Source organism: Erpetoichthys calabaricus, chromosome 2 (genome assembly GCF_900747795.2).
Source record: "Erpetoichthys calabaricus chromosome 2, fErpCal1.3, whole genome shotgun sequence".
NCBI lineage: Eukaryota > Metazoa > Chordata > Cladistia > Polypteriformes > Polypteridae > Erpetoichthys > Erpetoichthys calabaricus.
Window position 1 is genome coordinate 188,568,358 of NC_041395.2, and position 15,362 is coordinate 188,583,719.

Sequence of the window (15,362 nt, forward strand, 5' to 3'; positions counted from 1 at the left end):
TCGCATGCATTGCTCAGGTGTGATTTTGGCCCATTCTGCCACACAAACTGTCTTCAAATCTTGACTCTGATCTTCAGTTGAAAATCCATAGATTTTCAGTTGGATTCAAGTCAGGTAATTGACTGGTCCATTCTAGCAGCTTTATTTTGTTTCTTTGAAACAACTGAGAATATCCTTGGCTGTGTGTTTGGGATCATTGTCTTGCTGAAATGTCCACCCTCATTTCATCTTCAGCATCTTGGTAGATGGCAGCAGATTCTTATTAAGAATGTCCCGGTACATTTCTCCATTCATCCTTCCTTCAATTATATGAAGTCTGCCAGTACCATATGCTGAAAAACAGCCCCACACCATGATGTTCCTACCTCCAAACTTCACTGTAGTTATGGTGTTTTTGTGGTGATGTGCATTGCCATTTCTCCTCCAAACATGGTGTGTGCAATGACATCCAAAGAGTTCAATTTTGGTCTCACCTGACCAGACTATAATCTCCCAGTTGTTGTGCAGCGAACTTTATATGAGCTTCAACATGCTTTTTCTTCAGCAGTGGAATCTTGCACAGTGAGTGTGCATAGAGGCCTTGCTGGTTGAGTGCATTACTTATTGTTTTCTTTGAAACAACTGTACCTGCTAATTCCAGGTCTTTCTGAAGCTCTCCGCAAGTGGTCCTTGACTCTTGGACAACTCTTCTAATTATTCTTTTGACTCCTCTTTCACAAATCTTGTGAGGAGCACCTGGTCGTGGCTGGTTTATGGTAAAATGATGTTCTTTCCTATTCCAGATTATGGCCCCAACAGTGCTCAATGGAACATTCAGAAGTTTAGAAATACATCTGTAACCAGTGCCATCGGTATGTTTTTCAACAATAAGGTTATGAAGGTCTTGAGAGAGCTCTTTGCTTTTACCCATCATGAGATGCTTCTTGTGTGACATCTTGGTAACGAGAACCCTTTTTATAGGCCATCAATTAGGACTAAACTAGCTGATAGGGGGCAGGATTGCTTTCTAAATACTGACAGATTTCACCTGGTTTCTTGGCTTTCCATGCCTTTTTGCACCTCCTTTTCTTCAAATGTTGAATACTTCTTTTCTCTGTCATTACACGTTATTATACATAACTTAATTTATGGACTTATTTGTTTTAATTTCTTTGTATGTGTGGATTACTTGGGTTGTTACCAACATCTGGTGAAAACTTCATGTTAATAGCCCCATCTCTATATATGTAAAATCTAACGTCTGTCTATCTGTTTGTCTGTATGTATGTCCGCTTTTCACGAGAAAACTACTTAACGGATTTAGATCGGGTTTTTTTCTATAATTTTCTTGAACTTCGATTTTGCGACTTCTCTCATCTCCCTAAGAATTATTGTTCGCTTGCAGGAGCAATATATTTGCGCTAATCTGAGACAGAGGCAGCTGGCCAAGGAAGGGGGAAACGTGACGTCAGAAGTAGGGAGCCAGGCAGTGCCCTACTCACTGTCCTGTTTCACTTCTACGCGGGTGAAGCCACGAGGGATGGCTAATTAGAAATATATTTACTGAGAAAAATGTTGACACGTTCAATACTTATTTTCCTCACTGTATTATTTTACATATTTTAATATCGGCTGACAGACATAAGGTTGCTTAAACCAACTTTAGATGATTTGTATTTTTTCTAGATGTTTTGAAGAAAAAAGAAGGTTAATGGAAATGCAGCTGTTGATCCTTTATGTGCTTTTATATTTAATAAACACATCTATTTGTGTATGTTTTGACCTACTTGAGATCATTCTGAATCAGAGAGCCAATATAAGACCACCACCTACTGTAAAGCTTTTTTTTTAATAAATTTGTTCAGATAACTTCATTTTTTCCTGTTATTTCCAGGATGCATTTACTGCATTTCATTTGGACAAGCAAGTTGTAGGTCGTTACCTAAAGCCACTTCAGATTGGAGAACTGGCCCCTGAAGAGCCCAGTAATGAACCTGGCAAGAGTGTAAGTGTTTAGTTGCAGAGGTGCAGTGCAACATCTATAAAACACACCACTACTTTTAGCATTATGTCTGGATCAGGATTTATTATAAATGTGCCTGTATAATTCTTTCTTACATTCCTGAATACCTTTTGGATTCTGTCTATCTATGGATAACTTTCAGGACTATACACTAAAACAAAATGGTAATTTTATCCACTACTACTGATTCAGAGTATGACCCTGACCAAGTCAATTAATTTAAACAAAAAGACAAAAGTCTTTAATAGTAATGCCCCATGGGATGATTGTTCATAAAAGAAAGATACAATGTTTTTATTGACTTGACACTTGCAGATCTCCACTGGATAGTTTAGTTGTTTTTCATTAATGTTGTTAGAAACAAAGTATTTATTTACATTTTCAGTGAAATACATTGTGTATTATCTGCATTTAATTTCTGTGTTGTGTTAAACATTGCAGTTGGCTGTGATAGAAGATTTTCAGGAACTTCGGGTGTATGTTGAACAGGCAGGGTTACTGAAACCAAACAAGTTGTTCTTCTTTCTAATGCTGGTTCACATCATCCTTCTGGATATTGCAGCATGGTTTACATTGTGGCACTTTGGCACCTCCTGGCTTCCATTTCTTGTTTCTGGAGTGTTGCTCAGCACTGTACAGGTGAGCATATGCTTTATCTGGCTATAAACAATAAAGAAGAGTTTTTTCTGAAACAATTTTAAGTAATGAATTGACTGCAATATTTATTGTTACTTAATCATAATTACATACTGTGAGATAAGTTGGTATTCTGAGAAAAACAAAAACATGGCTTTTAATCAAGACAGAAGCCTCATCTGTTTACTAGCAACATGTACACTGGAGAGTCTTTCAGAAAAACAGTTCTTTTAATAAAATATTGTTTATGCAGATACTTGATATATTCTGTATATCACACTTAATGATTCTTTTGTTACTTTCACTGCCTATATAAATTTTCATATATGTGTATGTGTGTGTATTTCCTGTTTAGGTAAAAAGCTGAAAATTGGCAGGGTGGTATATCTAAGCCAGTGAGTATCCACTAAGTAAAGACATTTTGATATATCAATACTTAGGGGTTAAAAAAACTTACTATAAAGCAGAATACCACAAAATCTCAAAAATGCTTGACTGATTTGACTGAAATTTGGAAATGTTATAAAAAGAAAAAATAGCTGATGCATGTTTTTTTTTGTCAGTTTTTATTAGTGTTGCGCTAACATACATGCTATCTACTCCTCTGAGATGAAGCTTTATGTAAACAAGGGGCAAAACAGAAGCAATTGAACGGTGGATGGATGACTGACTAAGGGGCAGTGTCCTGGACAAGAAAAAATAGACATGAACACATTTGGTGTGTAGAGTGAGGCGTGAAAAAGAGAAAAGTTTGGCGAAGCTCAAAGATTAGCAAGTGCTATAAAGCTCTAATGAGGGTACCATGTGTTGTGGCTGTGAGAGTAGGTGTTGCTTTGCTTGATGCAAAATGGGAGGTAGAGAGAATTAGAGGTGAAAATGGTGTCCTCGGGTCCAAGATAACCTGGGACCAATATTGTCAGTTTAAATTTAAGGGGTTCCCTACAAGCTACTCCACTGTAATATACATTTGCATTTATGTGCCCAAGCTTTAAGCCACGTTTAGTTAACCCTTTAGTTACCTTCAGTCCTGTTCATTATGTTTTAATAATTCATTTTTACAACTTCATTTAAGTATATACTTGTAATATATTGTAAAAGATTATAGATTAACAAAAAATTTCATATATTCCCCTCCTTTGGGACTTCTTAAAGTCCCAATAAAACAATAAGGTCTAGTTTCCCACTTTAACTCTCTTTCTAATCCATATGTGTCAAACTCAAGGCCCGCGGGCCACATCCAGCCCGGCGTGTAATTATATCCGGCCCGCGAGATTATTTTATATATTATTGTTATTAATGGTCCGGCGATATGAAGCGCTGGTAACACAATAAACTACAGATCCCATAATGCAGCGCTTCAGCTGCCTTGCCGAACACTTCCCGCGTTAATCAAGTCTAGCTTATGATGCTGCAAGTTATTGCGAAGCTAGCCCTCACGATGCCGAAGAGAAAAGTTGATTCTGAAAACAGAGCCTTTAAAAACCGATGGGAGGCTGAGTATGTGTTTACTGACATTGCCGGTAAACCCATGTGTCTCATTTGTGGAGCTAATGTGGCTGTAATTAAAGAATTTAACCTAAGACGGCACTATGAGACAAAACATCAGGATAACCTGAATGACCTGAATGCAAAGCAGAAGATACAGAAAGCAGAAGAGTTAAAGAAGAATCTGACACTTCAGCAGACGTTTTTTACCCGTGCAAAATCACAAAGTGAAGCTGCTGTGAAAGCAAGTTTTATCGTGGCAGAGGAGATCACCAAATCAGCCAGGCCATTTACCGAGGGAGAATTTCTGAAGAGCTGCATGATCAAGGTGTTTGACGTCTTATGTCCAGACAAAAAGCAGATGCTGGCAAATGTAAGCCTGAGTAGAAATACGATTGCTGATCGAGTTTGTGAGATGGCCACTGATTTAAGAACACAGTTGAGTGAAAGAAGCAAAGACTTTATTGCATACTCTCTTGCTGTGGATGAAAGTACTGACATGACTGATACTGCACAGCTGGCCATCTTCATCCGTGGAATGGATTCCAGTTTGCGCGTTACAGAGGAAATAATGGACATTAACTCGATGCACGGGACAACGACTGGAAAAGACATTTTTGAAAATGTATATCAAAGTATAACTGACATGAAACTGCCCTGGGACAAACTTATTGCACTTACAACTGATGGAGCACCATCTAGTAGCCTCCCTCCGCCTTCGGGTGGGGGGACGGGTCCTTACTGTTGTTTGTGCGTATGCACCGAACAGCAGTTCAGAGTACCCACCCTTTTTGGAGTCCCTGGAGGGGGTGCTAGAAGGCATACCTTCTGGGGACTCCCTCGTACTGCTGGGAGACTTCAATGCTCACGTGGGCAATGACAGTGAGACCTGGAAGGGTGTGATTGGGAGGAATGCCCCCCCCGATCTGAACCCGAGTGGTGTTTTGTTATTGGACTTCTGTGCTCGTCACGGATTGTCCATAGCGAACACCATGTTCAAGCATAAGGGTGTTCATATGTGCACTTGGCACCAGGACACCCTAGGCCTCAGTTCGATGATCGACTTTGTGGTCGTGTCGTCGGACTTGCGGCCACATGTCTTGGGCACTCGGGTGAAGAGAGAGGCGGAGCTGTCAACTGATCACCACCTGGTGGTGAGTTGGCTTCGATGGTGGGGGAGGATGCCGGTCAGACCTGGTAGGCCCAAACGTGTTGTGAGGGTCTGCTGGGAATGTCTGGCAGAGCCCCCTGTCAGAAGTAGCTTCAACTCCCACCTCCGGCAGAACTTCGACCACATCCCGAGGGAGGTGGGGGACATTGAGTCCGAATGGGCCATGTTCCGTGCCTCTATTGTTGAGGCGGCTGACCGGAGCTGTGGCCGTAAGGTGGTCGGTGCCTGTCGTGGCGGCAATCTCCGAACCCGTTGGTGGACACTGGAGGTGAAGGATGCTGTCAAGCTGAAGAAGGAGTCCTACCGGTCCTTTTTGTCCTGTGGGACTCTGGAGGCAGCTAATAGGCAGGCCAAGCGGAATGCGGCTTCAATGGTTGCTGAGGCAAAAACTCGGGCATGGGAGGAGTTTGGGGAGGCCATGGAGAATGACTTTCGGACGGCTTTGAGGAGATTCTGGTCCACCGTCCGGCGTCTCAGGAGGGGGAAGCAGTGCAGTGTCAACCCTGTGTATGGTGGGGATGGTGCGCTGCTGACCTCGACTCGGGACATTGTGGGTCGGTGGGGGGAGTACTTCGAAGACCTCCTCAATCCCACTAACATGCCTTCCAATGAGGAAGCAGAGCCTGGGGACTGTGAGGTGGGCTCCCCCATCTCTGGGACTGAGGTCACCAAGGTGGTCAAAAAACTCCTTGGTGGCAGAGCCCTGGGGGTGGATGAGATACGCCCGGAGTTTCTCAAGGCTCTGGATGTTGTAGGGCTGTCTTGGTTGACACGTCTCTGCAACATCGCATGGACATCAGGGACAGTGCCTCTGGATTGGCAGACCGGGGTGGTGGTCCCCCTCTTTAAGAAAGGGGACCGGAGGGTGTGTTCCAACTACAGAGGGATCACACTCCTCAGCCTCCCTGGAAAAGTCTATTCGGGGGTTCTGGAGAGGAGGGTCCGTCGGATAGTCGAACCTCGGATTCAGGAGGAACAGTGTGGTTTTCGTCCTGGTTGCAGAACAGTGGACCAGCTCTACACCCTTAGCAGAGTCCTGGAGGGTGCCGTAAGGCAAAGCTCTCAATTTACCAGTCGATCTATGTTCCTACCCTCACCTATGGTCATGAGCTATGGGTAGTGACCGAAAGAACAAGACCGCGAATACAAGCGGCTGAAATGAGTTTCCTCCGCAGGGTGTCTGGGCTCTCCCTTAAAGATAGGGTGAGAAGCTCAGTCATCCGGGAGGGGCTCAGAGTAGAGCCGCTGCTCCTCCGCATCGAGAGGAGTCAGATGAGGTGGCTCGGGCATCTGATCAGGATGCCTCCTGGACGCCTCCCTGGTGAGGTGTTCCGGGCATGTCCAACCGGGAGGAGGCCCTGGGGAAGACCCAGGACACGCTGGAGGGACTAGGGAACGCCTTGGGATTCTCCCGGAAGAGCTAGAAGAAGTGGGCGGAGAGAGAGAAGTCTGGGTATCTCTGCTCAAGCTGCTGCCCCCGCAACCTGGCCTCGGATAAGCGGAAGAGGATGGATGGATGGAGCACCATCTATGTGTAGTGAAAAAAGTGGACTAGTGGAAAGGATGCAAGTAAAGATGCAGGAGGAGAACTGTACTGGTGAGTTAACGGCATATCACTGCATCATACACCAGGAAGCACTATGTGGCAAAGTCCTGAAGATGGACAATGTAATGAGCACTGTAACACAAACTGTACACTTTATCCGAGCTAAAGGTTTAAATCACCGGCAATTTCAGTCCTTTATGCGGGAGATAGATTCAGAGTTTGCTGACATTCCTTATCATACAGAGGTGCGTTGGCTAAGTCAGGGAAAAGTTCTCAACAGAGTTTTTGAGCTCAACAACAAAATCTGTCAGTTCATGGACAGTAAAGGAAAAGACTCCACCAATTTTAGGGATGAAAAGTGGAAATGCGAGTTGGCATTTCTGGCTGACATAACGGCTCATCTCAACGCCTTAAACCTCTAGTTTCAGGGATGTGACCGCATGATCACTGACATGTATGACGCAGTGAAGGCATATCAAGTGAAGCTACTTTTATGGGAGACACAAATGCACCAGTGCAACTTGCCCCACTTTCCCTGTTGCCAAGTAATATTGAACCAAGTCGGCACAACGGTGTTCCCAAATACGCACTTTGCTGATAAACTGAGCGCACTGTGCACTGAGTTCGCACGGCGCTTTGGTGACTTTGAAGAACAAAAAAAGAATTTTGAGTTGCTTCGCAACCCATTTGCCGATACTGCAGGGCCCGCACAGTTTATTCACTCCATTCCCGCAGAAATGCTCCAGCTCCGTCTACATGCGGCTCGAACCTTGTGCATGTTTGGTAGCACATATCTGTGTGAGAAGCTGTTCTCAGTGATGAAGACTAACAAAACAGCACACAGGAGTCGTCTCACTGATGAGCACCTGCAGTCCATCCTGAGAATCTCCACAACACAGAACCTCACACCAAACATAAACAAATTTATTGCCAAAAAAAGATGCCAGGCGTCCTGCTCTGATAAAATGACATAAGAGCAAAGACAACTGAATGATTTGATTTGTTATTGCTGAAAGCACAAATTTTATTTATATTTCCAGGTTTTGTTATGCAGCATGTTCATATTTTGAATTTGTATAATTTTGACAGGATATATTTTTATGTAGAGCAAAATCTTTTGGGATATTTAAAATTAAATTTATTTTTTATATAAAATGACATAAGAGTAAAGAAATTTGAATGTTTGTTCTTTTAACGTTTACTTTATTTCTAACTTGTATAATTTAGACAGGATATATTTTTATGGAGAGCAAAATATTATGTTATTTAAGGTTTGAGTTGATTTATTCCGGAATAATATTCCTGTCTGTTTTTATTCATATTTATGTTCAAAAAAGTTAAGTTTTAAAAGTTTTAAAGTTTTAAAAGTTTAGTTTTAGTGTGTTCAATAAGCCCCCATGTGCAATTGAGTTTGACACCCCTGCTCTAGCTTATGGTGCCAATGATGTGTACAACAATAACCAGAGATGGAATTCTAATATAAACAACCACGCTTGCATCCTCATGCTGTCATCCACAAAGTTGCCCCTATTTGCATCCAGCTGTGGTCTTATTTGGGTCATTACCTTTGCTGCATAAAGCAAACAGTTATCTTGCCGAAAATTGGTGTCAATCCTCCCTTCGGAAGACGTCAGCACTGCTCTCATTAATGCAAGCCACTGACTCATGTCAAGCCAAATTAAACTGGACTGACGTTTAACTGGTAATGCTTCAAGTGTTAATATGAAAATTACTACTGAAATGTAAGTGTTAGTAATCATTTGTTAAATTCTGATTAACTGTCCAAATTACATACAGGCATTAATCCTTAAAGGTGACTGGTCTATTCTCACCAAGGATCAACAGAACTTTTTAAAACATCCATCCAAAAATGTTTACTCTTACACATTACTTTTACTCTAAGTGCTGGCCATGTTATGCTAATCACATTTGTTAAACTATTCAATTATATTATCCCAATTGGTATATAGGTTAAATCCAAAACAATTTAAATTCATAATCGTGCAATATTTCCATTAATAAAACAGCAGTTACAAATTTTCAATAAAATGTTGCTTACGAAAAGTTAATTTGCCTTGCTGTGCTTACAGATGATTAGCCTTTCCTCATATACCTTCCAGAACTCCATGGTTCAAATCCACTTTGAAAATAGTTGCTGCAAAAAAGAGATATCAGGGTGTGACTAAACAAGTGGACAGAAACAAAGTCGAGTGTTCAATTCAAGGAGGAAAAAGAAAGAACAGCCTCAACAATAGACCTGCCTACAGGACACAAGCATAGTTAAAGTGGAGTGACAGTCTTGCAGAGTAAAAGTGTCGGGTCTTAGAGTCCAATACCCCAAAGCAAAAGGATATCAACATTTGAAACTCTTGATCAAATATGGAGTGATGTCATCTATGGTTCGGGACCCATGATGATCATTCGTAGTCCACCGTCACTAGGACAGTTGAGTTGTTAGCAGGAGAGACCTGTGATCAACTTGGACTGGAATTTGAGTATGTTGTCTAGTAGTCAGTTGGTCAATGGCCTGGTCCACGGCTTGATCCTGTCTCTGGTATGGCTAGTTTCTCCTTGGAATCAGAAAATTTGTTTCTTTGCAGACCTTAGTTGCAGCTCAGTCTCCAGGTTCAGATTTAAGTGCTGTTATTTTCAATGTGCTGAGAAAAGCAGCTTTTACCTGCAGTTGCAAAGACTTACAGATTTGTTCCATATTAGTCAATACTTCATTCGTAATTTATGAAAGTTATTTATGGATCCCAAAAACAATATTTCATAAGGTGTTAGACCTGTTTCGTTGGGGTACCCTTTATCAAATATAATGCTAGCGGCAAAACAGTTGGTCATTTTATCCAGTCACTGCTTGTCTTGTGGCCAATTTGTTTTTAATGGACAAAAACCAATTTACCTTATTACTTCAATCACTTTAAATGTGAAGACAAAGTATAGAAAGTTAAAAGTAGCAGGGTATTTATTACATGAATAATAATAATACCAAATAGAACAAAGAACAATAGAAAAATAAGATTGATAGTAAAGTGTGGATATATACAGGTATAGTCTTTAGAAAAAGCTTACGAAAAAGTAAAAATGACAAGGAAGAATTTTGCAGGCGGCTTGTGATCTAGCACTCATAGTTGTTCATTAGATGCTTTTCTGACGATCAGATGGAAACGGACGCACATGACATTCTGACATTGCTCTCACCCTCCTCTGACATCATTCTGTTCTCTTCTTTTTCTCTTTGTCTGTCCTCTTCAACCGAGGCATATTTATTATAAAATTCTACCAGGGGGTTTTGCAAGATGTGATTGCTACATGCAGCCTGATTGGCTGGCTGTCAATATGATGAATGCATTTACAAGAAATACAGTTTTTATGTTTTAACAGTCTCCTGTCTCAAGATGGTTGGTGGCCGAAGGCGGGGACCTTGGCGGTCCGATCCTCGGCTACAGAAGTTGGCTATTGGGACATGGAATGTCACCTCTCTGAAGGGGAAGGAGCCTGAGCTAGTGCGCGAAGTTGAGAGGTTCCGGCTAGATATAGTCGGACTCACCTCAACGCACAGCTTGGACTCTGGAACCAATCTCCTTGAGAGGGACTGGACTCTGTACCACTCTGGAGTTGCCCCCGGTGAGAGGCGCCGAGCAGGTGTGGGTATACTTATTGCCCCCCAACTTGGAGCCTGTACATTGGGGTTTACCCCAGTAGACGAGAGGGTAGCCTCCCTTCGCCTTCGGGTGGGGGGACGGGTCCTAACTGTTGTTTGTGCGTATGCACCGAACAGCAGTTCGGAGTACCCACCCTTTTTGGAGTCCCTGGAGGGGGTGCTAGAGGGCATACCTTCTGGGGACTCCCTCGTTCTGCTGGGAGACTTCAATGCTCATGTGGGCAATGACACTGAGACCTGGAAGGGCGTGATTGGGAGGTATGGCCCCCCCGATCTGAACCCGAGTGGTGTTTTGTTATTGGACTTCTGTGCTCGTCACGGATTGTCCATAACGAACACCATGTTCAAGCATAGGGGTGTTCATATGTGCACTTGGCACCAGGACACCCTAGGCCTCAGTTCGATGATCGACTTTGTGGTCGTGTTGTCGGATTTGCGGCCACATGTCTTGGACACTCGGGTGAAGAGAGGGGCGGAGCTGTCAACTGATCACCACCTGGTGGTGAGTTGGCTTTGATGGTGGGGGAGGATGCCGGTCAGGCGTGGTAGGCTCAAACGTGTTGTGAGGGTCTGCTGGGAACGTCTGGCAGAGCCCCCTGTCAGAAGTAGCTTCAACTCCCACCTCCGGCAGAACTTCGACCACATCCCGAGGGAGGTGGGGGACATTGAGTCCGAATGGGCCATGTTCCGTGCCTCTATTGTTGAGGCAGCTGACCGGAGCTGTGGCCGTAAGGTGGTCGGTGCCTGTCGTGGCGGCAATCTCCGAACCCTTTGGTGGACACCGGCGGTGAAGGATGCCGTCAAGCTGAAGAAGGAGTCCTACAGGACCCTTTTGTCCTGTGGGACCCTGGAGGCAGCTAATAGGTACCGGCAGGCCAAGCGGAATGCGGCTTTGGTGGTTGCTGAGGCAAAAACTCGGGCATGGGAGGAGTTTGGGGAGGCCATGGAGAACGACTTTCGGACGGCTTCGAGGAGATTCTGGTCCACCATCCAGTATCTCAGGAAGGGGAAGCAGTGCAGTGTCAACACTGTATATGGTGGGGATGGTGCGCTGCTGACCTCGACTCGGGACGTTGTGGGTCGGTGGGGGGAGTACTTCGAAGACCTCCTCAATCCCATTAACATGTCTTCCAATGAGGAAGCAGAGCCTGGGGACTCGGAGGTAGGCTCCTTCATCTCTGGGACTGAGGTTACCGAGGTGGTCAAAAAACTCCTTGGTGGCAGGGCCCCGGGGGTGGATGAGATACGCCCGGAGTTCCTCAAGACTCTGGATGTTGTAGGACTGTCTTGGCTGACACGCGTCTGCAACATCGCATGGACATCAGGGACAGTGCCTCTGGATTGGCAGACCGGGGTGGTGGTCCCCCTCTTTAAGAAGGGGGATCGGAGGGTGTGTTCCAACTACAGAGGGATCACACTCCTCAGCCTCCCTGGAAAAGTCTATTCAGGGGTCCTGGAGAGGAGGGTCCGTCGGATAGTCGAGCCTCGGATCCAGGAGGAACAGTGTGGTTTTCGTCCTGGTCGCGGAACAGTGGACCAGCTCTATACCCTTAGCAGGGTCCTGGAGGGTGCATGGGAGTTTGCCCAACCAGTCTACATGTGTTTTGTGGACTTGGAAAAGGCATTCGACTGTGTCCCTCGGGGAATCCTGTGGGGGGTACTCCGAGAGTATGGGGTACCAGCCCCCCTGATAAGGGCTGTTCAGTCCCTGTACGATCGGTACCAGAGCTTGGTCCGCATTGCCGGCAGTAAGTCGAACCCATTTCCAGTGAGAGTTGGACTCCGCCAGGGCTGCCCTTTGTCACCGATTCTGTTCATAACTTTTATGGACAGCATTTCTAGGCACGGCCAGAGCGTTGAGGGGGTCCGGTTTGGTGGGCTCAGGATTGAGTCACTGCTTTTTGCAGATGATGTTGTCCTGTTTGCTTCATCAGGCCATGATCTTCAGCTCTCTCTGGATCGGTTCACAGCCGAGTGTGAAGCGGCTGGGATGGGAATCAGCACCTCCAAATCCGAGACCATGGTCCTCAGCCGGAAAGGGGTGGAGTGCCCTCTCAGGGTTGGTAGCGAGATCCTGCCCCAAGTGGAGGAGTTCAAGTATCTCGGGGTCTTGTTCACGAGTGAGGGAAGAATGGAGCGTGAGATCGACAGGCAGATCGGTGCGGCATCCACAGTAATGCGGGCGCTGCATCGGTCTGTCGTGGTGAAAAAGGAGCTGAGCCGCAAGGCGAAGCTCTCAATTTACCAGTCGATCTATGTTCCTACCCTCACCTATGGTCATGAGCTATGGGTAGTGACCGAAAGAACGAGATCGCGAATAGAAGTGGCTGAAATGAATTTCCTCCGCAGGGTGTCTGGGCTTTCCCTTAAAGATAGGGTGAGAAGCTCAGTCATCCGGGAGGGGCTCAGAGTAGAGCTGCTGCTCCTCCGCATCGAGAGGAGTCAGATGAGGTGGCTCGGGCATCTGATCAGGATGCCTCCTGGACGCCTCCCTGGGGAGGTGTTCCGGGCACGTCTAACCGGGAGGAGGCCCCGGGGAAGACCCAGGACATGCTGGAGGGACTATGTCTCTCGACTGGCCTGGGAACGCCTTGGGATTCTCCCGGAAGAGCTAGAAGAAGTGGCTGGGGAGAGGGAAGTCTGGGCATCTCTGCTCAAGCTGCTGCCCCCGCGCCCCGACCTCGGATAAGCGGGAGACAATGGATGGATGGATGGATGTCTCAAGATGTAATTTCCAGTCCTATGGCATCTCCTTCTGGTCACAGATTGTAAAGTAATCCGGTATAGCATGTCTTCCTTTCCCAAACTATAAACCAATTTAGTCCTGGTGCCTTTTCCTTCACATGTAATACAATTGTTAATACAGCTTGAGGTGTCTCCTGAATTCCTGTTTAGTTCCAACAGATGGTACTGATATTGGTACAATTCAGGAGAACAGATTGCCTTTGATGTTAACTGTCCATGCTAGTGACCTGTATTTAAGGTCATCTGTTGTTTTTGTATTGAACAAAATATAATGAAAATATATACCAAATTTACAGATTTTGTATCCCACAACACCATTTATTGTATCCACTATGTCAAAATAAATACCTCAAAATTTTTCCTACCTTGTTTCCCCAAAAATAAGACCTACTCTGAAAATAAGCCCTAGCATGATTTTCAGGCTGCTCTGTAAATCATACAACTAGAAACTGTACATTCATACAACTAGAAACTGTAATATAAGCCCTACCCCAAAAATAAGCCCTAGTCAAGATCATCAGCTGAAAAGTAAGGCGTCTAAGGCCAGGTTTATACAGCCCCAATTCCAATGAAGTTGGGATGTCATGTAAAACGTAAATAAAAACAGAATACAATGATTTGGAAATCCTTTTCAACCTATATTCAATTGAATACACTACAAAGACAAGATATCGAATGTTCAAACTGATAAACTTTATTGTTGTTTTGCAAATCTTCACTCATTTTGAATTTGATGCCTGCAACACGTTCCAAAAAAGCTGGGACAGGTGCATGTTTACCACTGTGTTATATCACCTTTCCTTTTAACAACACTCAATAAGCATTTGGGAACTGAGGACACTAATTGTTGAAGCTGTGTAGGTGGAATTCTTTCCCATTCTTGCTTGATGTACAACTTCAGTTGCTCAACAGTCTGGGGTCTCCGTTGACGTATTTTGCGCTTCATAATGTGCCACACATTTTCAATGGGAGACAGGTCTGGACTGCAGGCAGGCCAGTCTAGTAACCGCACTCTTTTACTACGAAGCCACGCTGTTGTAACACATGCAGAATGTGGCTTCTTATTATCCTGCTGAAATAAGCAGGGACGTCCCTGAAAAAGATGTTGCTTGGATGGCAGCATATGTTGCTCCAAAATCTGTATGTACCTTTCAGCATTAATGGTGCCTTCACAGATGTGCAAGTTACCTATGCAATGGGCACTAACACACCCCCATACCATCACAGATACTGGCTTTTGAACTTTGCACTGATAACAATCCGGATGGTCCTCTTTGGCCCGGAGGACACGATGTCCATGATTTCCAAAAACAATTTGAAATGTGGACTCGTCAGACCACAGCACACTTTTTCACTTTGCGTCAGTCCATCTCAGATGAGCTTGGGCCCAGAGAAGCCGGCAGCGTTTCTGGGTGTTGTTGCTATATGGCTTTCGCTTTGCATGGTAGAGTTTTAACTTGCACTTGTAGATGTAGCGACGAACTGTGTTAACTGACAATGGTTTTCTGAAGTATTCCTGAGCCCACGTGGTAATATCCTTTACAGAATGATGTCGGTTTTTAATGTAGTGCCGCCTGATGAATCGAAGGTCACGGGCATCCAGTGTTGGTATTCAGCCTTGCCGCTTACATGCAGAGATTTCTCCAGACTGTCTGAATCTTTTGATGATATTATTGACAGTAGATGATGAAATCCCTAGATTCCTTGCAATTGTATGTTGAGAAATGTTGTTCTTAAACTGCTGGACTATTTGCCCACGCAGTTGTTCACAAAGTGGTGAACCTTGCCCCATCCTTGCTTGTGAACAACTGAGCCTTTTGAGGATGCTCCTTTTATACCCAATCATGACAAACACCTGTTTCCAATTAACCTGTTCACCTGTGGAATGTTCAAAACAGGTGTTCTTTTAACATTCCTCAACTTTCCCAGTCTTTTGCTGCCCCAGTCCCAGCTTTTTTGGAACGTGTTGCAGGCATCAAATTCAAAATGAGTGAAGATTTGCAAAACAACAATAAAGTTTATCAGTTTGAACATTCGATATCTTGTCTTCGTAGTGTATTCAATTGAATATATGTTGAAAAGGATTTGCAAATCATTGTATTCTGTTTTT

The 15,362-nt window shown here is 44.4% G+C and overlaps 1 protein-coding gene across 1 annotated transcript in view; it reads left to right on the plus strand.

Moving 5' to 3' along the window:
* Positions 1-15,362, plus strand: part of LOC114644508 (acyl-CoA (8-3)-desaturase) — a 236,031-nt gene that overhangs the window by 100,863 nt on the left and 119,806 nt on the right. Inside the window, exons 3-4 of the mRNA XM_028792592.2 lie at positions 1,874-1,984; positions 2,444-2,641. Of these exons, the coding sequence (XP_028648425.1) occupies positions 1,874-1,984; positions 2,444-2,641 (309 nt within the window). The remainder of the gene's footprint in view (positions 1-1,873; positions 1,985-2,443; positions 2,642-15,362) is intronic.